Here is a 27053-nt window from a genome sequence, read left to right on the forward strand (position 1 = left end):
AGGCGGCATACACCGAGGCTCTGGTCTCCTAACGGCTGGGAGCTAGAGGCAGGCGCCATGGAGTACACGGGGAGCCAATATATTGGGGAATTTGTAGATGGGAGGTAAGGACCTCGTTTGATTCACTATGTCTTGAACATCCGTGACTGGGAAAAGCCGGCGGTCTTTTTGCCTCTGCAAAGGACTTTGTACCAGACACGTTCACAAACTTTATGCCTTTTAAACTTCAGGACAACCCTTTCAGATAGGAACGTTTATTCCCATTTTACAGTTCAGGAAAATGAGATCCAGGGAAGTGAAGTAACTTGCTCAAGGACGCATATCTAATAAACAGCAGAGCTGAGATACATCCATTCCATGTATACCCGTATATATGTGTGTTTGCTAAATGCCAGTCTTAGATATAGGGATAAGAATATTAAAAATGTCAAGGTTCTTGCTCTTGTGAAGCGTATCGTCTAGTTGGTATACTGCCAACAAACAGATAAATGAGAAGATAATTTCAGATAGTGGCTTTGCTTGAATATTTCCTTCCTCATAGCAACCCTATGAGATAGATATAATCATCCCCATTATACGTATGGGAGAAGTGAGGCACAAGGTAATTATATAATGTGCTCAAAGTCACCTAGTTGGCATTTGACAGAGCAGAGATGAAAACCAGATCTGACTTCAGAGCCCATGTGCTTTCTACTATAGACCCCTGCTGAGCCCCTGTAGAGGATGCATCTAGTTGGAGCAGTCCTGGAAGACTTCATGGAGGAGACGATATTTGAAATGGGCCCTGAAGGTTGAGTAGGATCTAGGTGGATGGAGATGCAAGGTGAAGAATGCTTACAGGCAAAGGGAACAGCATGAGCAATAGCTCAGAGGGCTTATAAGGGAAAGAGCAGGCAGTTCAGTTTGGGTGGAGTGTAGAATGTGCCTGGAGGAGAGTGGGAGCCCAAGCTAGACAGGGGGGCTGTGCTCTTACGTAGAGAGATTTGAATACCATGCACAATTCTGTGGGTGGGAAGAGCCACTGTTAGACCCTTGGTAGTGCTGGGCATTAGGAAATCTAATTTATTTCACCTCTGTATCCCTCCTCATAGTACATCTGTCTGGCACACACTCAGTTAATGTTAGCCACATGAATGAATAAGAGAATGAATGAATGAATAATATTTGAGATATGGTCATCATATCCTTGTTAAGGATTGATGTCTTCATTATAAAGTAGCTCTCTTTGTTCTTTCTAATTTACTTTGAATTTAAAATGAAGGCATTTCAGGACTTCCCTGGTGGTCCAGTGGTTAAGATTCCGCACTCCCATGCAGGGGGCGTAGGTTCGATCCCTGGTGGGGCAACTAAGATCCCACTTGCTACGTGGTACGGCCAAAAAAATACATATATAAAATGAAGGCTTTTCACCTTGAATGCATAAAAGAAAAAACGGAAGGGAAGGAGAGGCAGAGGAGGAAGGGAAGGATGGAAAGAGGGACGGAAGGAAGCAGAGTGGAGGTGGGGAGATCAGGTCAGAGCCCATTGCCACTGTCTCGGTAAGAGGCACCAGGTCTCTGGGCCAAGGCAGAGGCAGTGGGGCTGCAGGAAAGAGAAAAACGTAGAAGTTGGGTGATTTCATTGCCAGGAGTTGGCAACTGATCGGCTCCTGGTCCCACTCAGAGACTGCTTCCAATCCCAGCCCAGAGCCCACCTCCAGGCTTTGAACCTGGAAGATTCGGCTGCTTGAGGGAGGAGGGGATGAGTTCTATTTGGGGTGGGCTGGAGATGTCTGTAGGTGGTCTGAATAATAGTGTCCAAGTTGCAGTAAAAAAAAATAATAATAAGAGGGGAGATGCCAAATCTCAGAGAAGGGTTTAGATGGAGACTATGTTTAGAAATGACAGATGTGGTCTCAAGCAAAGAGGTGGAAGAAAGAAGAGGAGGGACTTCCCTGGTGGCCCAGTGGTAAAGAATCGCCTTACAACGCAGGGGACGTGGGTTCAATTCCTGGTCAGGGAACTAAGATCCCACGTGCCACGGGGCAACTAAGCCCGCATGCCACAACTACTGAGCTGCACGCCTCAACTAGAGAGCCTGCGCGTTACAAACTACAGAGCCCACGCACTCTGGAACCGGGTGCCACAACTACAGAGCCCACGCGCCCTGGAGCCCGCACACCGCAACTAGAGAGAAGCCCGCACGCTAGTAACGAAAGGTCTCGCATGCCTCAACGAAGATCCCACGTGCCACAACTAAGACCCAATGCAGCCCCCAAAAATTTAAAGAAATAAAAAAGAAGAAGAGGAGTTCTCTTTCCTTCTGTGTCTTGCAGCAAAGTAAAAGCAAAATAGTTTTTAAGCTCTTCTATACGTCAGGCATTCTATTATAGTTTCATAGCCATTAACACCACAACTTTGCAGAGGTGTCATCATTATCCCTATTTTACAGATGAGAAACTCAGGCTTAGAAAGGTGGAGGTCACACAAGGTCACACAGGCATGGAGAGGTGGAGCCAGGTCTGGACTCCAGGCCTTGCCCGGCTCAGAAGCTGTGCCTTAACCACAGCGCTCTCCTGCTTGGGGCCTCTGTCACAGCGGCAACTTCTGTCATCCTCTCAGGAAGTCCACTGGCCCTTCTGTTTCCTTCGTTCCTCACTTAGTAGATGTTCACGAGCACCTATTTAAAAAAACATGATTCTAGGAGCTGAGGATACCAAGGTCTTCCTCTCAAGAAACTTTGATTAAATAGGGGAGATGAGGTATACAATTACGATGCAAGGCAGAAAGTGCAAGGCGTCCAGTGGAGGTACAAAAAAACCAAAAAGAAGTTCAGAGTTAGGAGAGGTAAATTCCAGCTAGTGGGGAAGAATGGAGAAGGAATGAAGGAATGAATGAAAGCATATTTCTTAAGCACTCACTGTATGTCAGGCTCTTTACTAGGAAAACTGTTACCAGAATCTGGGTTAATCTTGGGCATTAATCTCAGCCATTTCACACGTGAGGTAAGTGGTCCAGCTGGTTCCCTGCCCCGTGCTCAGGTGGGGGCCTGTCTTCTACATGGCACTGACCACGCATTATGTAATTGCTAAACTGTGTCCCCCACTGAACTGTGAGCTCCCCGAGGACAAGGACTGCATCTACCTTGGTCACTGTTTTGTCTGTAGTATTGTATCCAACAGACTAGACTCAGCAAGCCACCTGGAATATAGCAGGTGTGTTCTGTAGATATTTCTTGGAAAAAAGGAAGGAACAAAGGAAGGAGGGAAAACAGAGAGATTTAGGAAAGTCTCCAAGATGATACATCTAGAGCATGGTGAAGTAGGATTCAAATTCCCGTTTCCTATCTAAATTTCACACTTTTCCCAGTTTCCTACTTACGGCGCAATGGGCAGGGGTAGGCTGGTTGTGGGGGACGGGGAAGACCCAGCATCAGCTACCAGGAAACCTGGCCCCCATCTCTGCTTCACAGTGCTTACCGTGTGGCTTTGGACGCATTGTTCCCCTCTCTGGGCCTCCCAAGGGGGGCTTCCAGGGGCAGTGTAAACTCCAGGACAGTCCCTACCTGAGAGAGAGGGAGAACAAATAGACCAAACCCTGTATCCCCTTCGACACACAGCCCCTCTTACTTTTGAGCTTTGCGGGAAACAAACATTTTGTTTCTGAACAGAATATTGCTGGGAGAATAACGTCCGAGGACCCTGAGGTTCCTGCTGGCTCTGCTGCACCCGCCAGCTCTGATCCTCCAGCTGCCATGAGGGCTCAGTGACTTCCCTTTGTCCTTACAGGATGGAGGGTGAAGCCGAATACATCCTCCCTACCGAAACAAAATATGTTGGGGAAATGAAGGATGGCATGTTTCATGGCCAAGGAACCTTGTACTTCCCCAGTGGGAGCCGATACGATGCCATTTGGGAGAAAGGATTGGTTGTAAAGGTAATCAGCTGGGGAGGGAGTCTGCAGAGGGGAAAGCCTCAGACAGGAAAAGCCCCCCTGACACGCACCCTGCCCTCCCCCTCTGCTGCCCTTTTCTTCCTCCTCTTGATCTTCAGGGCTCTGGAATCCTCTCCCTCTGGATCCAGAAGGGCTCCTGGACAGGCCATGATGAATTTGAATCCTATTATTGCCACCAACTGTGTGACCTTGGGCCCATGACCTCCCCTTTCTGAGACTCATGTTTCTTGTCTATAAACTGGAACAATGGTTGTATTAGTATCGTATTGCTGCTGTAACAAATTACTATAAACTCAGTGCCTTCAAACAACAGAAACTTATTATCTTATGGTTCTGGACAGCAGAAGTCTACAATAGGTCAGCAGTGCTGCATTCCTTCTGGAGGCTCTGTGGGAGGATCCACTTCCTTGCCTTTTCCAGCTTCTAGAAGTTGCCTTCATTCCTTGGCTCATGGCCATGCATCCCTCTGACCTTCACTTCCATCATCACATCTCCTCCCTCTGCTTTTATCATCACCTCGTCTTCTCTCACTCTGACCCTCTTGCCTCCCTCTTATAAGGACCCCTGTGATTACACTGGGCCCACCTAGATAATCCAGGATAATCTCCCCACTTCAAGATCCTTGACTTAATCACATCTGCAGAGTCCCTTTTGCCATGTAAAGTTACACATTCATAGGTTCAATGATTAGACGTGGACATCTTTGGGGGACCATGATTCCACCGGCCATGAGAGTACTAGGCATCTCCTAGGATGGTTATGAGAATAAATGAGGCAATATATGTGAGCACTCTGCTCAGTACCTGGCACACAGTAGGCACTCAATAAATGTTAATTCCACCATTACTATCATGATAAATCATCTAAGTCAGTTCTTAGCCTGGGATTTGTGGGCTACAAGTAGAATTCAGGGAGTCAATGAAATCTCCCAATTTATATACAAAAGCTTCTGTGTACATGTGACTATAATTTCTCCAGAGAAAGGATCTGTAACTTTCGCGGGATTATGGGTGTGTACAGGGGCTGGCTCATGACCTAAAAAAAGGTTAAGAAACACTCCTCGCTTTACAGCTTGGAGAATCTAAGCCCCAGGAAGGGGATGTGACTTACCCAAGGTCACCCAGTGAATTAATAGTATTGGAATTTCCACCCATGTTTCCTGATGCCCAGGCCAATGCGATGTCTACATCCTGAGGCTTCCTTTAGCACTAAGGCAGCAAAAGCTGAATGTACATGTTTGGACAAAGAGCCATGACTGAGGGCTCTGAACTTTCAAGCCATGATAATAATAAAAGAATAATAGTAACGTTTATCGACTGTTTACTATATGCCAGCCCTATGTCAAATGCTTTTCATGTACTATCTCACCGACTTTCATTGAATCAACCCTATTAAATATACAGCATTGCATATTTTGAGTTGCATATTTTGGGTGCCAGGACTTCATAACCACTCCTCCTGATCACCACAGCCGTGATAGCTGTGATACTTATCACTGCTTTTCCACGACAATGAAAAAGCCACCCCTTCCCTTGACTTTCATCCTTCTTGGCAAGTGGGCTGTGAGTTCCTCAGACCTGTGTGTGTGCTCCTTACCTTCCAGGGCACGTACACCTTCTCAGACGGGCTGCAGTATGACGCTGAGAACTGGCATTACTGTGACAGCTACGATCGGAGGTTTTACACTGAGATCTGCTATGGCTTGAAGCCTGCAGGTACCCAGGCACCCTTCTTTCCCTTCACACATGGAGAGGAAAGTGAAAAACGGTTCTAAATAACTGGGCTGTGGCACCACTGAAGTAACCCACCCAAAGGGGAGGAGTACGGAGCAGGGTCACAGAATGCAGAAGCGCCAGGTTCTAGAATCAGAGAGGCCAGTCCTCAAATCTCAGCTCGCCTGTACCAGCCGGGGACCAAGGGCGGTGCCTCCACCTTTCTGTGCCTCAGTTTTTCCCCTGCAAAATGGGACAATAGCATCATTTACCCCACGTGTCTCATAAATAAGATCACTCGTGTAAAGTGTTCACAGCAGTGTCTTGCACGCACAGTAGGTGCCCAGTACACCTCAGTTGCTGTCATTCATCAGATCAGCTGTGGCACCAACACGGGCCAGCACCAGTGGAGCGTGTGCTCTGTGTATCGGGTGCCGGGTGAGGCCCTCTATAATCCCTGTCTAGTAGAATCTCCAGATGGCCCTGCCATGTCTGCCTTCCTAGTCCCATGTCACAGAAGAGGAAGCTGAGTCCACGTAGTCCAAACATATTTCCAGTGGCAGAGCTCCCACGGGAGCCCAAGTCTTCCTCTCTGAGGTCCCCTGCATCACGCTATGTCCCTGCAAAAATCGAGTTCCATCACAGAGGGCGACATCGGGGCTAGAGTCTGGATTCTGACAGCTTAAGGGGCTCATCCTGTGTTTCTGAGACTCGTGTGAGGTCAGCTGAACCTCCAGAGGCTAGATTTCGGCGCAACCCAGACGACATATCCAAATGTGGGAAAACTGTAAAAAACTGTAAAAAAAAAAACAAAAAACCCAACATGAGATAATGGTGTAGTTGACAGAGCAGAGAGCTGGAAGGTCAGGGTTGGAGTCCTAGCATTCCCGCTCAGTAGCTGGATGAGCCTGGGCAGCTCAGCCTCCCTGAGGACAGAAACCTCCAGAAGGCGCTCAGGGTCAGAGTCAGTCAGTGCAAACCCTGGCTTTGTGACCTGGATCAGAGAGCTGACCAGGTGAGACTCCTTCTCTCCCTTTGCTTTCCTGACACCTCACTCTCCCACTTTCTTTCTATCCCGTCTCCTTTGCAGCTTCTCCTCCCCTTGATTATTAATTTTGGGGTTCCCCACGGCTCTCTGGCTTAGACCCTCTTCTGTCATCATTCTGTGCCTTCTCCCTACAAGTTGAGTCACTTTTAAGCCTTCATTTAATTGAAATCAAATTGAAATCAAAATCCCTGAGTCTCAGATTCCTGCATCCAGCTTCCCCAACACCTACGTTTGGTTGTCCCTCAATTTGCACTGAGTTCATTACCTTCCTCACCAGCCCCCTCTCCCCCAAGGATTGCTCCCCCAGAGACTGTCACTCGCCCCCACCCACAGCCGAGATAAGCCTAATCCTGCCTCCTCCTACCCCCGTGTGCAATCCATCACCTAGTCCTACGGATTCTGCCTCTAAAGTATATCCATTTGTTCATTAAACAAATATTTAACAAGCACCGCCATGTGCCAAGTTGAATTTCTTCATCCTCTCTGCCGCTGCCCTATTCCAGACCTCCATCCTCCACCCTTCTTTACCTGATCTCCTAAGATCCACGCTTGACCCCCTCTGGGCCATTCTCCACTCTGTGGTCACGTTCATCTTTGAAAACCGTGAATCTGATTGCCACCAGCCCTCCAGTGCCGCCCCACTACCCTGAAGATAAGGTTCCACACTCTTAGAATGACCAGCGCGCTCTGGCTCTTGCGAGGTCCCCAGCCTCATCCCTCGCTCCCTACCCTTCTCGGATGTTCTCTCTGCTCTTCCAAGAGACCATGCTCTTGCCTTTCCCTCTGCCTGGAATGCTCTAACCCTCTCACTTCACCCAAATAACTCCTTCCCACCCTTCAGGTCTTAGCTTAATGCCCCTTTCCTGGGACCCTTCCCTGAATTCCCAGACTAGGCAAGTGCTCCCCATGAGAAATCACAGAGCAGCCACGATCCACTCCCCCAGCTCTGTCATGAGTGTCTCTCATGAGGAGCTGACTGTGAGCTCCTTGAGAGCAAAGGCTATGTGTGTCCCCAGTGCTTAGCACATTGCCTGGCACGTAGGAGGTGCTCGATAAAGAGTTATTATCAAACAGGGACAATGATGTTGACGTCACAGTAGGAGGTGATGGGTGCACTCTGGGTAGTTACAGCAATGCTGTTCACAGACGTTCCCTGAGCACCTGCTCTGTGGCAGACATTGGCTGGGCCCTGGGGGACCGAGAGCTTCGAGGACACAGTCTCTGCCTTCAAATAGCTGCCAGTCTGGATGCCACTGGAGAACCTTGTGAATGGCTCCCCCTGGCTTAGCGATGACTTTGTCATGAGCTCTTCGCCCCAGCTGAGGCCTGTAGGCAAAGAGCTCCCGGCCTCAGGCCCTCAGCTCTCACACAGCTGCGTGAGGCAGCGCACAGCCTTCCTGCGGCCACGCCTTCTCCTCCAGCGGCTCCTGGCTCAGCGGCTTTATCCTAAGTACGCACTTCCTTCCCAAGTCCCTCGGCACTCTGCTCACCTCTCCAAAAGCCCCCTCTCAGCCTCGGCAGCAGGCATTGTTAGGGCCGGGGGGAGGGCATCCATGAGATGGGCTTTGGCAGGAGGCTTCAGGGAGAGAACTGGCTGTAAAGCGCTTGGCGTGGAGTGTGCCCTCAGTAACCATCAGCCAATAGTGTACCTGCTTATCATCGTCAGCCAACCTCAGAGCACCGCTGTGTGCGGGACCCTGAGCTGTGAGCGTGTGCTGCACTCGGCAGGCATCCAGCCCTCAGTCCAGAGGACAGGGAATTACAGACCCACTAGTAGAAGGAAACCAAGAAGTTACTTATTCCAACCTTATCTCCTTTCCTCAGGCCTCAGCGTCCAAGAGAGACAACACACAGGGGTTATGACCTTAAAGGTACACCGACTCCTGGTGGTTCCAATGTCCCCGGTTCTGGGAGGCGGTGCCCAGGCCCTCTCCTCCCCTGATATCAGCAGCTTAACGTATAGGCTACAGAGCTCAGTATCTAACCTTGGGCAAGTTATTTGACCTCTCTGAGCCTCAGTTTTCTGTAGAATGGGACCACAGGGTTGCTATGAGGAGTAAGCGAAATAGTAGGAGTCAAGCACTTAGCACAATGCCTGGCAGCTATTTTGGTAGTTTGGGTCAGGGTTCTTCATCACCTGATCCTTGCCCACGTGACCCGTTTCTTTCCTGCTGTTTTCCTTACACACACCCTGTTCCACAAGGCTTCCTGAGCAAGGCATGAAGGCTCATATCTTGTGGCCTTTGCTCACACCTTGAATGCCATTCCTCTCCCAGACATGCCTTTCTAGCTATGTGGCCGACTCTGACACATCCTCAGGGTCTCTCTGATTCCAGAACCTGTGCCCTTTTCATGGTGTGCCTAGAAATAGAGGATGGGGTCAAGGGAAGAAGATAGGGGGCTGTCCACGTCTAATCATTGAACCTATGAATGTGTTAACTTTACATGGCAAAAGGGACTTTGCAGATGTGATTAAGTCAAGGACCTTGAAGTGGGGAAATTATCCTGGATTATCTAGGTGGGCCCAGTGTAATCACAGGAGTCCTTATAAGAGGGAGGCAAGAGGGTCAGAGTGAGAGAAGACGAGGTGATGATAAAAGCAGAGGGAGAGGAGATGTGATGATGGAAGTGAAGGTCAGAGGGATGCATGGCCACGAGCCAAGGAATGCAAGCAACTTAGTTTCCCAGAACCTACTCATGGAGCCATTTTCAGGAAGTTCCTCTGGGGCCCTGTTTGTGGTGCTTTTGCTGTGTACCCTGATAGGGAGTGTGTGGTCTAGAAATGGGGCCGGATTGTCACATGAGCAACCAGCCAAAAGTGGACTTTAGGTTGGGACTGGGTTTGGCCTTGGTGCTCAGTTAATGATCCATGATATCCTTTCAAGGTATCTCTCAACTCACCAACGTGGACCCGCCTAGAAAAATCCCTCCAGGCTGTTACGACTGCGGAGACGGCTTCTATAACCCGACCACGAGGATCGTCAAGGACTATAAGAATCACTTTCTGAGAAATGCAGGTATGTGGCACGTGTTCTCTCTTCTCTCATCACACGTAGGTTTGGTCTATGGCCATACCACCCTGAACATGCCCAGTCTCGTCCAAGCGCATGTAGGTGTGTGCACACATGCATGCATTTAGCGAGAAAGAAGCTTTTGCCAATCATTGATTGTCCGAAAACTGACAAAAATTGATTGTCTGAATGTTTCACTCTTTGGAATTCTCATGGCTGACGAGTCTATACGTAGTCACAGAGTAGGGCAGAGGGCATTAATGGTCTAACTGTGACAGCACGTAAGTGTAGCACAGAAAGGATTCGAGTACTTATCTTTGCATGCTTCCCTGCAGCTAGTAAGTGCCTGCTGTATGCTAGACGCTCTGCTTGGTCTGGGCACCAAAGCTAGCCACAAACCCCTCCCTCGTGGAGCTTATGTTTGGCAAATAGCAGACAAGTACTATGAACAGTTAATTGCATCATGGAATAAGCAAAATGAAAGGGAAAAACATGGCCCTAAATGGTGGTGGTGGGTAGTGGAGATGGGAATGGGGTCCCAGAGAGGTGGGAGTGATGCTGTGGGAGCACAAAGAAGTGCTATCTAATCCAGAACTGGAAATTCCGAGAAGGATTCAAGAAGGAAATAGCTAACCTGAGACCCCAAAAATGATGCGGAGTTGACCCTGAGGTGTGGGGACAGGTTTTTCAGCCAGAGGAACCAGCACAGGTAAAGGCCTGGAAAGTGAGTGATGCCATGTGGTCCAGGATGACTGCTGGCCCCTCAGCCTGGGGAGTACCTTGGAGGATCCAGAACCTCAGTTTGGTGAGTGAACACAAGCTGATCAGACTAAGAAGGACTGACTGACAGTGAACAAACTTGCAAGAGGTCAATGTACAAATAAGAACAAGAACATTTTCCTTTAACACCGTGATTCCTAACCCTTCTCTTTTCTAGAGTCATAGTCCCACTAGGAGTAACCAAAACTATGGACCCTCTTCGTAGGAAAATGCCCACATATGCACACACACAAATATATATGTGTACACACACACACACACACACACACACACACACACACACACACACATATGCATTTTGCATATAGTCTTAAGGGGTTGATGGTTCCCCTAAAGACCCAGGTCAAGAAACCCTACTGTGTAATGAGAGAGAAACTGCCAGGTAGACCAGAAGGCCTGGGTTGGCTGCTGAGGGTCTCCACTCCCTGTAGGGAAATTTACTCAGTAATTCCATGATGATCAGAAAGTTGCCTTGTGGTGCTGGAATAAGCGCAAAGGGAATCGTCAGCTGACGTCGTGGCTGAATCCTGGAGCTGAGATACCCCTCGCCCACTGGGTGCTGCTGGGGGAACATGGCAAATGCTTGTATTCCAAGTCCCTGGCACTTTTCTCTGACTTCTCATCCTCCATTAACAGAGTGTACTATATAGAACACTAATTCTGCTGGATATAAATAGGCTCCCATGAAGTTTCTTGATCAAATCAACTAAGGAGATACTGAGTTAAGTCCTACTAAACAGTTTTACTTCCTGAAGGGCTTCTCAGGACCTTTTAGATGCTGGTATACTTTGTAGTTTTCCTTCCCGGCACTTATTTCAACTGTAATTGCTTACTGTCTGCCTCTCCCACTAAATGGTAAGGTCCCTGAGAGCAGGGACTCTGTCTGTCTTGTCTCCACTTGTACCTGTCCAGTGTCCAGTCAGAAAAACAAAGAATTTAATATCAGGAAATTGGTTAAGTAAGTATTGGAGAGCTGAAAAATCAAAAGGAAGACATTGAGGTGACAGAGAAAGTAACTGCAGGAAGCAGCTACCACCTCAAAACTGGGGCAGGGGGGAAGCAAGAGATTGGGTTATTAGAATGTAGATTGATAGAGGCCCCCCCACAACCAGGAGCTGCATCCCAGACTTGTGAGGAGGGGGCACTGCCCAGGAGGGCCTCTGGAGAGAGAGCACAGTGACGCTGATGCTAGGAGTGTGGGGAAAGCTGGAAACTGGAAGTGAAAGGCCGCTGCTGAGACACCGACCAGAACAGCAAGCAAAACAGGAAGGAGCGTGTCCCCTCCCCCTCTGTCTGCCTTGAAGCACCTGACTGGGGGCCAGCTGGCAAAGGAGAAGTGTCCTCCACGCGGTCCCAGTCCCAGCATCGCCAAGTAGAGTGCAGAAAGGTAGCTCTGGAGTTGAGAGTCAGTAGCTTCATAACTGGCCCCATCAACTGCTTTCTGTTGCTCAGCGTCCAAACACACTCTTCTCTGCTGCAAAGATAACGCATTTATGCTCTTTTGTATTACAAGTTGCAACTATCCTTCCTACTAATACGAAGATGCTCTCACCACCTCCTCGGAGAGGGGAGACCTTAAACCCAGTGGACGTTGCATTCATCTTTGAGTGATGTTATCCCTTGACAGTCCTGCCTAATCTACAACCTACACGCCACTGCCAAGAATCTTCCTATAAAATATTAAGGGGAAAAGAGGAAAGGAGAGAAAAAAAATTAGTTAATAAAAGCAAATATGTAAATAGATAAATGATATAGATACCGTTATACATAAACATACAAGCAAGGAAGAAAAGCTGTATCGTCGATACAGTCCTCTTCCTATAACTGGTCATGAGGCTGTAGTTAATACTTACAAATTCCTTTTTCTATTATAAATTCCATGTTCCATTTGCTTTCTGCCCACATTTCAGTTGGTCTGGTTTTTTAACAGGTAGGGTGACCCACACCTTCATTCTTGAGGGGTCTGAATCCTTACTGGTCCTGCCTTTTTTGGTTGTTTCGTTGGTTGGTTTAGTTTTGCATTCATTTTTACTATTGGCAGTGGAAGTACTAAGAAGTGCCCTAGAGAACCCCCTTGGGTTCCATACAGTGTCTCCTTTCCCCAGTAACAGCAACCCAGTTTCCACCTGGCAATCGAGATCCCTCACTCCAGCCAGAAATGAATTCCCCTACTTTGCCTGTTGTTTCAGTGGCATAAGGTGCGAAAATGGCTAGGTGGCTGCTTCCACTTCCAGTTCAGCTGAACCATTGTTGTATCACTTGGTGGGACCATTTCTCCTCGAGAACTAAGGCCTCTGAACCAGTAAAGTTCAAAGTTACAGGAGAAAGGAAGCAAAATTTTTTCTTAAAAACAGGCACACTGCTGTAGCTCCAGCACCAAGCACAGACCCAGGCACATATTAGGCGCTCATTAACTGTATATGAAAAAGATAAATTAAGGAGTGAGTGTGTACTGTGAATCTCTACCAGAGAGATATATTTCCATCATTTCCTAAAATGATTTGACCATAAAATTAGTTGGGAGATGGGGCAGCAGGGAGAATTTTTACGGCACTACTGTTCTGGGGAATTCTGGGTTAGCATAATCTTTCTTCAGTTGTTGTACAATACAACTGATGCATTTTCAGTTTTCTAGATTTGAATTGTATTCAAATCTTGCCTCACTGAGAGGACATGCTGGTCCTGTGCAGGTTCACAGACTAGTGGAGAAGACAGATACAGAAAAATATAATCACAATATCATGTGATGTGGGCCCTGGTGGGGGGAAGCCCTCGAGGATGGTGGGGGGGGATGGGGAGGGGGAATTGATCACCTGTCCGGGGTGGAGGGTGTCAGTCAGGAAAAAGGTCCCAGAAATGATATAGGTCTTTTTTTTGGCTGCGCCACATGGCATGTGGGATCTTAGTTCCCCGACTAGGGATCAAACCTGTGCCCCCTGCAGTGGAAGTGCAGAGTCCTAACCACTGGACCACCAGGGAATTCCCCAAGTGATGGGTCTTAAAGGATGAGTAGGGGATTCGTAAACAGGATCGTTGGGTAAGGGCATTCCAGGCACAGGGAACAGCATGGGCAAAGACACAGAGGCACGAATACGCATGGTGTGACTGGGGAATCAGAAATTGTGGTTCCCAGAATCCTGTGGGCAAAAGCCATGCTTGATGATAAACTTTAAAATGTATCATGGGGATGCACAGAGGATTTTAGGGCAGTGAAAATACTATGGATGATACTATGGTGATGGGTCTGTCCAAACCCACAGAATATACAACACGAAGAATGAACCCTAATGTCAACTAAGGACTTTGGGTGATTGTGACGTGTCCATGTAGGTTCATTAGTGGCAACAAATGTACCATCTGGTGGGAGATGTTCGTAATGGGGGAGACCGTGCATGTGTGGGGCAGGGAATATATGGGTAACCTCTGTACCTGCCTCTCAATTTTATTGTGAACCTAAAACTGCTCTAAAAAATTAAGTCTTTTAAAAAACTGCGTCGGGGAAGGGAAGGCCATTCTTAGAAGGGCAGACACTGATCATTGTTTGGGTGACAAATATTTATTGACCAGTAGCTATGGGTCGGGCTCTGTGTTAGGCATGAAGGTGACAGCGGCATCCTAGAGGCTCTCAGGCGGCAAGAGAAAGTGACAGTGAAATGGATCGTGACAGTTCAGAGTTGCTGCAAGAGAACCTGGTGCGGATCCCAAAGCCTGGAGGCCAGCAGGCCAGGGAGGTTTCCTGGGAAAAGCAAGATCTAATGTGAAACCTAAATCAGAGCAGGCAAGTGCATCAGGGTTGGGAAGAGTGTTAAAGGCAGAGGGAACAGGATGTGCAAAGGATTAGAGATGGGGGAGAGCACTGCACACCTAAGAGGCTACAGGTCGCTCAGGAGCGTGAGACACCAATACGTCAGGGGAAAAAGCAGGAGAGGAGGCCCAAGAGGGCCGGAGGAAAGATCACAGGTGTCTTTTCACCTGAGGGCCATGGGGGAGTAAGGGAGGGTTTTAGGCAAGTGGAATAGTAACTGATTTGTCCATTAGAAAGGTTTCTCTTGTTACATTAGAAAAGGGGCCAAAGGATAGGACATGGGAGATCCTTCCAGCAAGATGGCAAGAGAGGGTCATCTGAAGGGCCATGGGCCCCAGGTTCCAGGCTGCCTGCTGGCTGACCCTGGGCCAGTGCCTTCCCTCTCTGGGCCCCTTTCTCTTCATCTGCAAAATGAGATGGTTGAACTGGATGATTTCTAGGCCACTTCTAACCTTAAGAGTCTATGATGGAGGAGGAAGGCTATTTTGGTCCTGATACTATAGGACAGATCAAGTTCGGAGTGTCCTGAAAACCACTAAAAAGGGGTCTCTGTTAGTAGCCACCTCGTCATTACCCTTGACTCATCTCACCCTGCGGGGACTGATGTGGCCTTCTGTCCATCTTCTGTTTTCCCCTGGGGCTCTTTCTCCCCTGCATCCCAATCTGCCCCGTAAACGGTGCTTCCTGTCGGCGTCCTGGAGGCTCAGGACGGCTGGCCGCGTGGGCCCGAGGCGGGTGACTGAGGCCATCCCAGAGTAAACACAGTGGCCTAAGCCACTGCAATTATGAGGCACGTGCCACCTGGGTGGGTCAGAGCCGGGAATGCTGCTTTATAGGAGGTCACAGGCTGGGGCACCAGCAGAAGGGTCGCCTTTCGCTCAGAACTGCCTCGGCCCCTCACCCACCTTGGGCTGGCTTCTTTTCCCCCTGGGCAGAGAGAAAGCCCTGGACGGCTAAGCTACAAATTGCTAGGCTGTGAGCACGCTTGACAGATCCAGGTTTGCTAGACTTGGGTTTCCAAGTGTGCCTTTCTTAACTGGAAAGGACAGTACATACTGCCGGATCACCGCAAGAGTTGAAATCCATCTGTCTGCTCATCCAGAAGCCTTTGAGTGCCTGCAGTACGCTAGGCTTTGGGGAGCAGGGCAGGCAAGAATTCTCTCAAACTGTGGCTCTCAAACCGTTGGACCTTGGCTCGTATCAGGAATGATGGACATCATGACCCAGAACACACACAGACTCACACTCACGCATGTATTCTTACATGAGATGTGCTATGATAGTTTCTATCCAGTTTATGGTTTTTTGTTTTGGTTTTTTTTCTGCCTTACGGTGCAGCATGTGGGATCTTAGTTCCCTAACCAGGGATCGAACCCGCACCCCCTGCATTGGAACCGCGGAGTCTCAACCAGTGGACACCCAGAGAAGTCCATATTTTCTATTCCGTTTTTTAAAATGATGGTTGCTATGCACTAAATTGATTTCACAACCTTCTTAAGGGTCAGGACCATTGTTCTAGGCAGCCTTCCCTGACCAACCCCTCCCTCCCCGCCCCCCGGCCTCCCTCCATCCCGTCTGTGTGAGATGTCCCTCCTCTGTGCTCCCACAAGCCTCACAGCACTTAGCCCATGACAGTAGAAGAATCTCTATTTGCCTGTCTTCCCCACTAGACTAAGAGCTTCTTGAGGGCGGGGACCGTGTGTCTGTGTCTGATTCAGCCCTGGGTGTTCTGCACCTCACACGGGTCCCACAGGTTGGAGGTGATTCAACGTTTGTGAAAGAAAAGCAGGCAGGCGGGCAGAGGACCTCCCTCAGATTCTTCAACAAATTATATAAAATTCAGTCCCTGGCACATAATAGACAACTTATTTTCAATAATAAATATAAGCCATTATATTTCTCTGCACCTCCAAGTTTGTAAAGCTTAAGCATTAGAGATCTCAAACCAGTGGCTCTCAAGCCAGAGTTTTTGTTTGGCTGGCCGCATGTTTGAAATGGCATGGGTTTGGGCACCAACAGGGGGCAAGCACTGCCCAGGTTCCCACCACTCCCTGCTGTCTGACCCCCATTAGCACCTGTCATTGTTTGTCCCGGGGTGGGGGGGATCACGCCATGCCGCACCTTGCAGGATCTTAGTTCCCCAACCAGAGATTGAACCCCGGCCCACGCAGTGAAAGCATCGAGTCCTAACCACTGGACAGCCAGGGAATTCCCAGCGTCTGTCATTTCTTTAAGGTACCCCCCTTAAAGCCTTTGAGCTTATGACCCCTGCATCTCCTGGGAACTCTACATGCATCCTGTGAGCTGGGAATGGGTGTGTCCTGAGATTAGGAATCCAGGTCAGGGAGTGATGAATGACAGACTGGTGATGGTGAAGCTGGAATTCTAACCCACTCCCATCTTCCTGCAAGTCCTGTGATCTTTCCACTCCACTCTGATGCTGCCTCTGTTGGGACCATAAAACCATAAAAGACAGCAACTCAGTGTGGGCAATATTGCAATTAATACAGCAGACACAAAACAAAACAGAGACTGAGTTAGGAGCTCCCTCCCTCTGGTGTGGTGGAGAAATGCCCAGGACATCCATCCGGCTGTCCTCTGGTCCCCGATCCACCACTGGCCAGCTAGGTGGCCATGGGTAGCTTACTTCTTGTCTCCTCATCTGTAAAATGAGCATTATGGTAGTCCTTAATCTGGAGGAATTGTGGTTAGAAAAGATGGAGTTAAGTAAGCAAAGTACATGGCACAGCACCCAGCTCAAGGCACGTGTCCGGTGATCGGTAGCTGAGGCTGTTATCACTGTACTGATTACTGACTCAGGCTGGGGGAGAGAGAGGAGAGTAAGCCCTGGGGTTTGTTAAGATTTCTCTAGGTGTTTGAGAGAGGAGAAGGCTCTGAGGGGACACGTGATTGGACGTGCTAGGTCTCTCTGCCTCCTCAGGGTTTTGCCGGGGAAATGAAATCCTGCTGAAACTCCGGGGTGTGGAGACTCTTGATTACGGGGTTCAGAGTGCCAGTCTACCTTTCACCCCCCTGTCTCTTCCCACCCCATGGTCCAGCCCAAGCAGACTAGCTGCCCTCCATTGATCAACATGGCTCTATTCTCACATCGTATGTTTCCCCCGCTGAGAATGCCCTTCCCCCTCTCTCCCCCCCATCACAGTCCTCATCTTTCCATGCTCAGCACACAACAGAAGGCCATGGTTCACCTGCAAGCCCGGAAGAATGGCATGCAGCTTCACCTGCCCATCCACAGCTCAGGGTCACGAAGCTGGGGAGGCTCCTTACCAGGCCCTCGCTAAGTGCCTTACCTGCTGATCTCTGCTCTTCCCAGCATCCCAAGTGGGGAATTTTCAGGAGCCAGAGTTTGCAATGAGAAGATCTGGTCTCAAATAGGTTAATAACTTGCTCCCAGTCACACAGCTGGCAAGAGAGTCGAGTGGAACCCAACTCTGTCCAAACCCTCTTCTTTTCCTCCTTCTTGCCAGCTTTGTGTCCTAGCTTATTCTTTCTTTTTTAATATATTTTTTAATTAATTTATTTGTTTTTGGCTACGACTCTGCGTTGCAGTGCGCGGGCTTCTCATCGCGGTGGCTCCTGTTGTTGCAGAGCACGGGCTCTAGGTGCGCAGGCTTCAGTAGCTGTGGCACATGGGCTCAGTAGTTGTGGCTCGTGGGCTCTAGAGTGCAGGCTCAGTAGTTGTGGCACACAGGCTCAGTAGTTGTGGCACACGGGCTCAGTACTTGTGGCTCCCAAGCTCTAGAGCTCAGGCTCAGGAGCTGTGGCGCACGGGCGTAGTTGCTCCGAGGCATGTGGGATCTTCCCGGACCGGGGATGAAACCCGTGTCCCCTGCATCAGCAGGCAGATTCTTAACCACTGCACCACCAGGGAAGTCCCTGTCCTAGCTTATTCTTTACTCGGCATCTCCGCTCCCAAACAGGGCTGTGTCTCACTCACAGGTGCTCCTGCACCAAGCACAGTTCCTGGTACCAGCGGGGGAGCTCAGTGATGCTCTAAATGGATGAAAATGTCCATTTGAGAGTCTTGAGACAGGAACACCACAGTCCCCAAGTGAGATGCTACCTTTTTTATAAAGGGTCCTTTACAGACTGTGGGCCAGTAGGGAAGCATTGCAAGACATTTGGGATAGTTACCTTTAACATAGTGGGAAACTGGGAGATTAACTCTAACCCTTAGCCCTCCTACTCTCCCCTTTCATTCCTCTCAGGAGGGATGCGCCTGAGCCGTGCTGGCAGTGTATACATCTCTTGGAGTAGCTGTTGCTTGCCTCAACGTTACTATCAGGAATCATTTGCAAAATAACTGCACCACTAAGCCTTCCTCCCTCCCCGCAATTAATGACACCCCATGCGCGTGTCTCAGATGAAAGGCACATTATTAATATTCAAAGGAAAAAACGCTCGTAACCATTTTAACATATACAACTAACAATGAACTAAATTTGCTTTGTGGGAGACAGAGAGTGAACATCCCAAATTAGTTTATGTAAAAGCTGAAATTCCTCCCCGAAAGGTCTCAGTACCATCCTCAAAGAATATCCTGATCATCAGAAATGCTGTCAAGATTCCCGCCAACATTATCCCCTTTGTTGTCTGAAATGTCGAATCAAGCACATCTGGCAAATGTCCTAGAGCTCACAAATCTTTCAAACAGCATATAATTCCCAACGGTTAGAGAGAGAACGCCACCGCTTAATCGTGCTCCTCTTCAAAATAGCACCAACTTTCCTTCAATCAGAAACAATGGCTTGGGCTTCTTAAAAATATCGCATACCAGTGATTATTTGCAGAGAGGGCCCCTTTGCGTTTGAACCTGTAGGTTTCAGACAGAATTTAAAATCAAGATCGCGAGCCTCGTTTGAATGTATGCTCGGGTAAATGGACGATGGGAAGAAGCAGGGGTGTGAATCGGGGTCCAAAGAGTGACCTGGCCTGGGTGATTTGGAGGTGACAGCTGGCTCCACCAGGAGAGGATGAAGACGATAGGGGGGTGGGGTGACAGGTGGCACTGACTGAGCCTTGACCCCGCACCAGGCACTCAACTACAGGGGAGGGGTGTATTCGCATGATCCCTGTTTGACAAATGAGGAAACTGAGGCTCGGTGAAGTTAAAGAATTTCCCCAGAAAATTTGGCAGGAACTGGGATTCACACTTGGGCTCATCTGCCTCCAGAGATTTGCCTCTTTCCGCTTTGCCCCGCCAACTCCAAGACTGTCTGTCCACAGAGGCCTGGGCGTGGAGCTCCCAGACATTGGTGTTTATCTGCTCCCCACCCAACTTTACAAAGCTGCATAGTGAACAGCTAGAAGTGAAAGGCCACTTGGCCTTCTAAAGTTTTTCTGGTATTATTTAAACAGTTGAAAACTAGAAGCATCCCAAATGTCCAGCAGGAGGGAACTCATTAAATAATATATGATATAGCCTCGGGAACTCCCTGGCGGTCCAGTGGTTAGGACTCAGTGCTTTCACTGCCGTGGGCCCGGGTTCGATCCCTGGTCGGGGAACTAAGGTCCTGCAAGCTGCGGGGTGAGGCCAAGTGAAAGATAATATATGATATAGGCTTACAATAAAATACAATGCAGCCATTAAAATGGCAGTGAAGGAATGGACCTATTGATATACAAAGGTAGCCATAGTTTATTTCAGGTGAAAAAGCAGGGTAATAATAATAACCACCATTTACTGAGCGCTTTCTATGTTCCAGGCACTGGTTTGACCATTTTACATAATTTATTTTCTTTTATCTAGGAAATAGTTGTCTTTATTATTTCCATTTTACAGATGATGAAACTGAGGTGGGGTGAAATGCTTTGCCCAAAGTTACCCGGGTGACAGGTGGCAGGGCTGGAATTTGAATCCAGGTCTAGCTGACTCAGAGGTAAAGATGACATTTGAGCTGGTTCTGAAAGAGAAGCTGGAGTTTATTAGTGAAAGAAAGGAAGAACCAAGGGCCTTCCTTGTGGCCCAGAGACATAAAAATATCCAAGGAGTGTAAGATGGCAATAGTGGTTCTTTTTCCCTAGATAGTTCTCTGCCCACTTTATTGCTCAAAAACTGGCCAAGGAACACGAGTCTTTCAATGCCACCAACAAACCAAGACTCTTCTCATCTTGAAGCCTCTGCCTCCACCTGACAGGTGAGAAAGCTGAGACCCAGAGAGGGAGGATGATGTGCTGGACCCCACACAGCCTGTCTGTGTTAGGGCCGGGGCCGGACCCACCTTCCCACCGCCAGCCAGGGCTCCTTCGGCAAACCCAGGCTGCCCCCTACCCTGCTTCCCCCGTGGTTTCTGCAAAATGGCCGAGCGAGTCTCCTGCCCCGCCCCCTCCCGCTGTCATCTCTCCTCAAGACAAAAGGCAATTTACCCAAATGTTATAATCACCTGGAGGCTGGCACGCAGCAGCACCATCCATAATGAAGGCTTTGTGGAGGGATAATATCACACTTGTAACTGCCAAAGAAAATGCCCACACGGACCACAGATCCCGGCATCTGCTTTAAGCAAAAGGGGTATGAAGGGAATCAGTATCAAATGCCTTTACCGTGCCAGGGACTTACCACGTCCCAGCCCTTTGAGGAATGCATCATTATCCCTATTTAGCAGATGGGGAAACTGAGCCTCAGAGAGTAAGTAACTTACTGACAGGAGCAGTTACTAAAGGGAGGAATCGGGACTTGAACCCAGGCATCTCTGACACCAGAGGCCACACTGTGAACTGATATGAACTTCTCTGAGAGTCTGGCAAAGCTGTGGACCTTCTTCTCCCCAGAGACATACCCTAGAAGCCCACCCCCCCTCCCCTACAGAGGGTGGGATTGGCCTGTCAAGGCCCTTTTGCTCTAGGAATGACAGCCTGCCCTGCCTTGTGCCCCTCCCTGACCTGCGGGAACCGCCGCCTGCCTGACTCTTTTTCCCAGTTCCAATTCCAAAGGCCCTGGAAATTCCCCTTCCAGCCATCGTGCCCACAGGACTCTGACAGCAATACATCCCCCACCCCCCACAGCAGCCTCCTGGAAGCATCCAAAGGATACAGCTTCCCCTTCCGTGGCTGGAGTCCACCCGAGCCAGCACCGCCGTGGTTTGTTTCGTCTCCTTTAATAGAAGTGGATGTGAGGCCAGAGCCCAGGGGGCAGGAGCCTCATCTCGCTTCCTCAGCCCACACGCTGGAACCCAGGGCAGTTGGCTGAGAGCCCTGCTCAACCTCAGGTCTAGGAGACGCAGGCAGGGTTACAGGCCGGCCCCAGGGGCTGCCAGATCTGCCCTCAGACCCTGGCTCTGCCATTGGCCGGCTGTGTGATCTCAAGCTAGTCTCTTAACTTCTCTGAGCTTCAGTTTCCTCATCTGACAAGTGGGGGTAGAACTACGACCTTCCTTCCAGGATCGTGGTGAGTGTTACTGAGATGATGCAGGGGATGCGGCAAGAGCAGTGCCCAGCCCACAAGGAGCTTAAGGCCTGTCAGAGATAACAGCTGGGATTATTTTATATCCCGGGGACTAGTGCTGGTTGAGATGCAGGGGCCTCCATAACTCCATGCCCCAAAGGGAGGAGCCAGAGTGACCTTGGCAAGCTGCCCTCTGGCCTCCTCCCACCTGCTCTTAATGCCAATTTCAAAACTGGGCTGGAGGCCTGCAGTCCCCTGATCTCTCTAGCCCGCCTTTGGCACTGTTCTGGATGTGTTCCCATCATCCTCAGCATTTCTTATTCATCTGGAGCCTCAGACCCTCTAGGATCCCCCCAGACGCGGGCCCTCACTGATCCCCTGCGGATACCAGGGTCTCACCTGGGGGCCACCTCAGTGCCTGCCACCTCCCCAAACCAGTGCAGGTCGGGGGTGGGGAGAGATGCATAAACAGTCACAGGACCCGGGATGGGCACTCTCTGGACGGAAGCCTAGAGCCTAAGTGTTCAAAAGGCTGCAGAGAACCTCCTGCCCCTCAAAATATAGGTCGGAAAGTAACATAACAGAAACCGTAAAAAAAAAGTACATGGAAGGAAATCCAACATAAGTCTATATTCTCCATGATGTTTATATTAATGTTTAATGTGGAATATCAGATTTGAGATTCTTTTTTTTTTAAATAAATTTATTTTATTTATTTGTGACTGGGTTGGGTCTTCGTTGCTGCACACGGGCTTTCTCTAGTTCCAGTGAGCAGGGGCTACTCTTCATTGCAGTGCGCGGGCTTCTCATTGCGGTGGCTTCTCTTGTTGCGGAGCATGGGCTCTAGGCACGTGGGCTCAGTAGTCGTGGCTCGTGGGCTCCAGAGGACAGGCTCAGTAGTTGTGGCACATGGGCTTAGTTGCTCTGTGGCACGTGGGATCTTCCCAGACCAGGGATCGAACCTGTGTCCCCTGCATTGGCAGGCGGATTCTTAACCACTGCTCCACCAGGGAAGTCCCAGATATGAGATTCTTTCTCCAAAAAACCGGGAGTGCCCTGCTTTGCTGGTGCCAGGAGCCAGAAGCACAGTGTGCTGGGGGAGCACAGAGAAAACGGTAAGTGTGTCCCAAGTCAAGTTGATGTTCTGGAAAAGGTGGTGTTTGGCTAGGCTTTAAAGTTTGAGAGGTGGATTTTGCTGCCTGGAAAGGGAGGGAAAACATGAGCAGAGGCACAGAGACGCAGGGGCCTGGGTACTCAAGATGGAGCACCTGAGACCCGCTACTGTGTTGGGAGACAGAGGAGTAGTCAAGGAAGGCCTCCCTTAGGCAGTGATGGACAGAGTAGGCTTTGATGGGTGTGTAGGAGTGTGTCTGAGCTGGGCATTCAAAGCAGAGGGACCCAGTGTGGGCTGGAGAGAGGCTTGAATGCCAGGTTAGGGAGCTTAGCTTCAATCCTTCAGACAGTAAAGACGTGGTAGTTGCAGAAAGATTTTTCAGGGAAGTCTGTAGTGGCTGAGGGCTGCAGCTCTGGAGATAGACTTGGGTATGAGCCTGTACCCCCTTATTAGCTGAGTGAGCTGGGACATATAACTCCATCTCTCTGAGCCTCAGAGCCCTCCCCTGTGAAACGGGATAATAACACTGACTTTGGGGCTTCCCTGGTGGTCCAGTGGTTGGGAGTCCGTCTGCCAGTGCAGGGGACACGGGTCTGAGCCCTGGTCCGGGAGGACCCCACGTGCCGCGGAGCAACTGAGCCCAAGCGCCACAACTGCTGAGCCTGCGCTCTAGAGTCCGTGTGCCATGACTGCTGAAGCCTGCGCGCCTAGAGCCCGTGCTCCTCAACAAGAGAGGCCACCGCAACAGGAGGCCCCCACTCAACACGACTAAGGAAGGCCCACGTGTAGCAGCAGAGACCCAACCCAGCCAAAAATTAATTATTAATTAATTTTTTTAAAAAATCTTTAAAAAATAATAACACTGACTTTGCAAGATTGCTGTGAGGATTAAGTGAGTTCTAGTCTGAGATCTGTAGGTCCTTAACATCCTAACATCCCTCCTGGCCATCCTCACTGTCCCAGCCTTAATTCTGCCCCCAGCATCTGCCACCTGGAGGACAGGCCCAAGTGCCAGGCCTGTCCCTGTCAGTCCATTGTCCACACGCAGCTGGAGAGCAGGGGCAGAAGGGAGCAGAGGGTCAGAGCAAGGGCCGACCAAGTGACCTTGGCCTCAGCACTTGTCTTCCCAGCGCTGCCTGTGTACAGCGGCGAGGCATCACAGACATCTTTAGTGAACACAAATGCAATTATGAGTGCTTGAAAAATAAAAGTGGGAATCAGGGAAACAAGAAGAATAGCAATATAGATGGTGTTGGTGACTTTGCACCCTCCCCTACTTAGCACACACCTGCTCTGGAGTGAGTGTGGGAGATGTGAATCAGTTGGTCTGCGTCCCTGTGCACCTCCTGTTGTGTGAGCACCTTGCCACACACAGGCTGATGCTAGTATTTAAGGATGTGTATTTTTTTTTTACCAGTAGGGCCCATAAACACAGGCCAGCTATGCATCTGGACCTCAACAGCAGGAATAACTCTCTGTCCCAATAGTGTCAGAATCCCAATAGTACGACACTTAGTGAGACGTCCTTCTCCAGTCTGGGGCTTTCCTAAGAGATTCCCAAGGGTCATTATGACCGTGGGCACTTTTCCCTTTACCCACCAACTGGAGCATCTGCAATGCCACCTGAGACACCAACTGTGCACATAACAAAGGTGGTATGAGAATTGCATGAGATCGGGCATGGAAAGTACATGCATGTGCCCGGCACATGGACCTGATCCCAGCTCACCATGTTCGTTGCCCAGACTCACCCTCCCCCGGTCACAGCCCGATCCAGCCCTAGGTCTGACCTCGAAGGTCTCAACCCAATGGTTTCAACATATTAAAACAGAATGTAGCCACGCTCCCATATTAAATGTAATTTTTTGCTGTTAAAACTTCGAAAGGATTTTTCAGACTTTGCTTGGTAGATGGTATGACTGCAAGACTTTAACAATTGGCTGTGATTTCTTGAGAGCCATGTACACACTGGAGAATTCTTGACAAATGAGGAAACCAAGCCTACGAATTGATTTCAAGTGTAATAACATTGTTTTGATTTCTAAATTTAATAATTAATTCAGGCTTTATGCATTAATTATAACATTTATTAATTTCAGTGTTGGAGTTTCCCTTTCTGTGTTTCAGAGTCAGTCATTTTTTTCCCATGTCTCTTACAGTTGAATAGGCCTTGACAAGCTTGTGGGTGCTGGGCCCTGCCCCTCTAGTTCCCCATGGGTGAAGCAGCCTGGCCTCACCACACCGACCCCTACCCCCTGGAGACCTCCACCCACCCAGCCCAGAAGATGCTCCTTTACAAGGAAAGCAAGAGCAGCCCCGGGCCTCCCTTCCTGCCCGATGGTGGGCTCTGCCTGGGCAGCCACCCGTCAGTCAATATTGGCGACGCTGTGGCCTTGGCCTCTGGCCACACCTCTGCCAGCAAAGTTCAATGCCTCTTTGCAGGAGTTGGGACAGGGATGGCCCGGCATTGGTTGCCGCTCTCACCCCTGCATTTGCACAGAGGGTGTGGCCGGGCTTTGGGGACTGCACCTGCCCACAGCCTGGGGTGCCAGGTTTGCCACGCACCTCTCACCCCAGCCACAGTTCACACAGGAGCCGTCTGAGAGCGCGCTGGCCTTGACCCCAGGAAGAGAGGGCAGCCCTCACGGCAGAGCTCCTGCCCTGGAGCCTGGCATGGCCTGGCGTTCTGGGTGCGCGCCAGGCTGTCACTGCAAGCTGCACGCCTCCTCCCTTGACATCTGATCACACACACACAGACTCAGACGCTCACACACCGCCTGCCACTCACCCGGCCACACACTGCGTGTCACACGCAGGCTGAGGGTCCCCATATGGGCGCACTCTCTCTTCACCCTGCACCTCAGACAGAGCCACTTACACACTCACGGCACACCAATGCACGCTTGCACACATTCACGCTCACACTTGGGTAGATTCCCACACTTCGACGGAAACACGACCACTTGTGCCCGTGCACACACAGCCTCATCAAGTGTGACCTTCACACCAGCACTCTGTGCCCTTCCCCTCCCCGCCGGTGGAATGAGGTGGGGAGACGGTTCGCACCCCAAGCCTTGGTTTCCTCGTCCTGACTGGGGCCAATGCCTTTTACTCACTGAGAAGAGGACGGACGTGCCCCTCTTCCCACAGAGCCCTGTGCTTCCCGGGTGCTCGGCCAGTGTGACCCTCATCCCCTCTCCCGAGGCTGGACACCTTGACTCACCTGGTCTCCTCCCTTTCCCTGTCCGCACCCGAGGCTCCCGCACACCAGGTGGGCGCTGCAGGTGTGCTTGCCCAAAGGCATGCCATGAGCTAGCGACATCTGGCATGCGGGTGCCTGATGACCTGAATCAGCCCGTTTGCCCTCTCTGTGCTCGCCTGCCCCAAGCTGCCCCTCGCTCTGAACAAAAGCACTAGTTGAGCTGCGGCTCTTGATCCTTGTGTAAAGACCTCCGCCTCCCCAGCGCCTCCCTCCGCCCCCGCAGGGAACCGGAAGTTCCAGGGCTGCTGAGTTCCTTAAGAACACCCCCTTGAAGGTACCCAGTTTGTGAATTAAAGGCCCATCGAAATGATGATCCGAGCTCACACTTCCTGGGTACCCACCTAGGGCCGTTCAGCCCCGCCAGTCCCCAGTCTGCCCTCTGCCGGAGGTCTGGTTAAACCCACTGGACAGACAAGGAGCCGGCTCAGAGAGGGGCAGTGACTTGTCCAAGATCACCCAGCAAGATGGAGGCAGGGCTCACAAAGGACCCTGAACTCCCTCCAGCCTATGCTGTGCAGTCGCAGGGGCCCTGAAGACAGCTTGCAAAGACAGCTTCCGGCTTTTTTTGGTTTGGGGCATTTCCTGCGCCCCAGGCACTGCGCTAAGCACTTTTCGGGAATGACCTCAGTTGATCCTCCCAGGAAACCTTCCAGGCAGGCACCTCCGCAGATGAGGAAGTGACACCCAGAGAGGCGCGAGGCCATCTGCCCAAGGTCTGTGAGCTAGTGGTGGCCGAGCTCCAAAGCTCGCGCCCTTAACAACTGCGCCACACCGCCTCCCTGCCAGCCGTCAGGGGAGCCAACGTTGTGTTGCATGTGCCGTCCGACTTTAAGGACTCTTCTTCCCCCAGCACTGCACCGACCTGCAGGCTGCACGAATGACACTCTCGGTGACCTGGGCCCCGCTTGGTGGCCTGTGCGGGCCTGCCCCTCCCACCCTCACCGTGGGGCCCCAGGCCAGCCAGGGCTTTGAGCTTCTGGAGTG

At 50.3% G+C, this 27053-nt stretch overlaps 1 protein-coding gene across 2 annotated transcripts in view; it reads left to right on the forward strand.

Annotated features, from left to right (window-relative positions):
* Window positions 1-13: 13 nt before the first annotated feature.
* MORN5 (MORN repeat containing 5) overlaps window positions 14-27053 on the forward strand; it is a 33027-nt gene continuing 5987 nt past the window's right edge. Inside the window, exons 1-4 of one of the 2 annotated variants that reach the window (XM_024762711.1) lie at window positions 14-104; window positions 3767-3914; window positions 5536-5647; window positions 9578-9709. In XM_024762711.1, coding sequence (XP_024618479.1) covers window positions 58-104; window positions 3767-3914; window positions 5536-5647; window positions 9578-9709 — 439 coding nt within the window. In that variant the 5' untranslated portion in view covers window positions 14-57. The remainder of the gene's footprint in view (window positions 105-3766; window positions 3915-5535; window positions 5648-9577; window positions 9710-27053) is intronic. The other variant, XM_024762712.1, reaches the window with a different exon arrangement.

The sequence above is a fragment of the Neophocaena asiaeorientalis genome, unplaced genomic scaffold (assembly GCF_003031525.2).
Source record: "Neophocaena asiaeorientalis asiaeorientalis breed wild unplaced genomic scaffold, Neophocaena_asiaeorientalis_V1.1 scaffold78, whole genome shotgun sequence".
Lineage (NCBI taxonomy): Eukaryota > Metazoa > Chordata > Mammalia > Artiodactyla > Phocoenidae > Neophocaena > Neophocaena asiaeorientalis.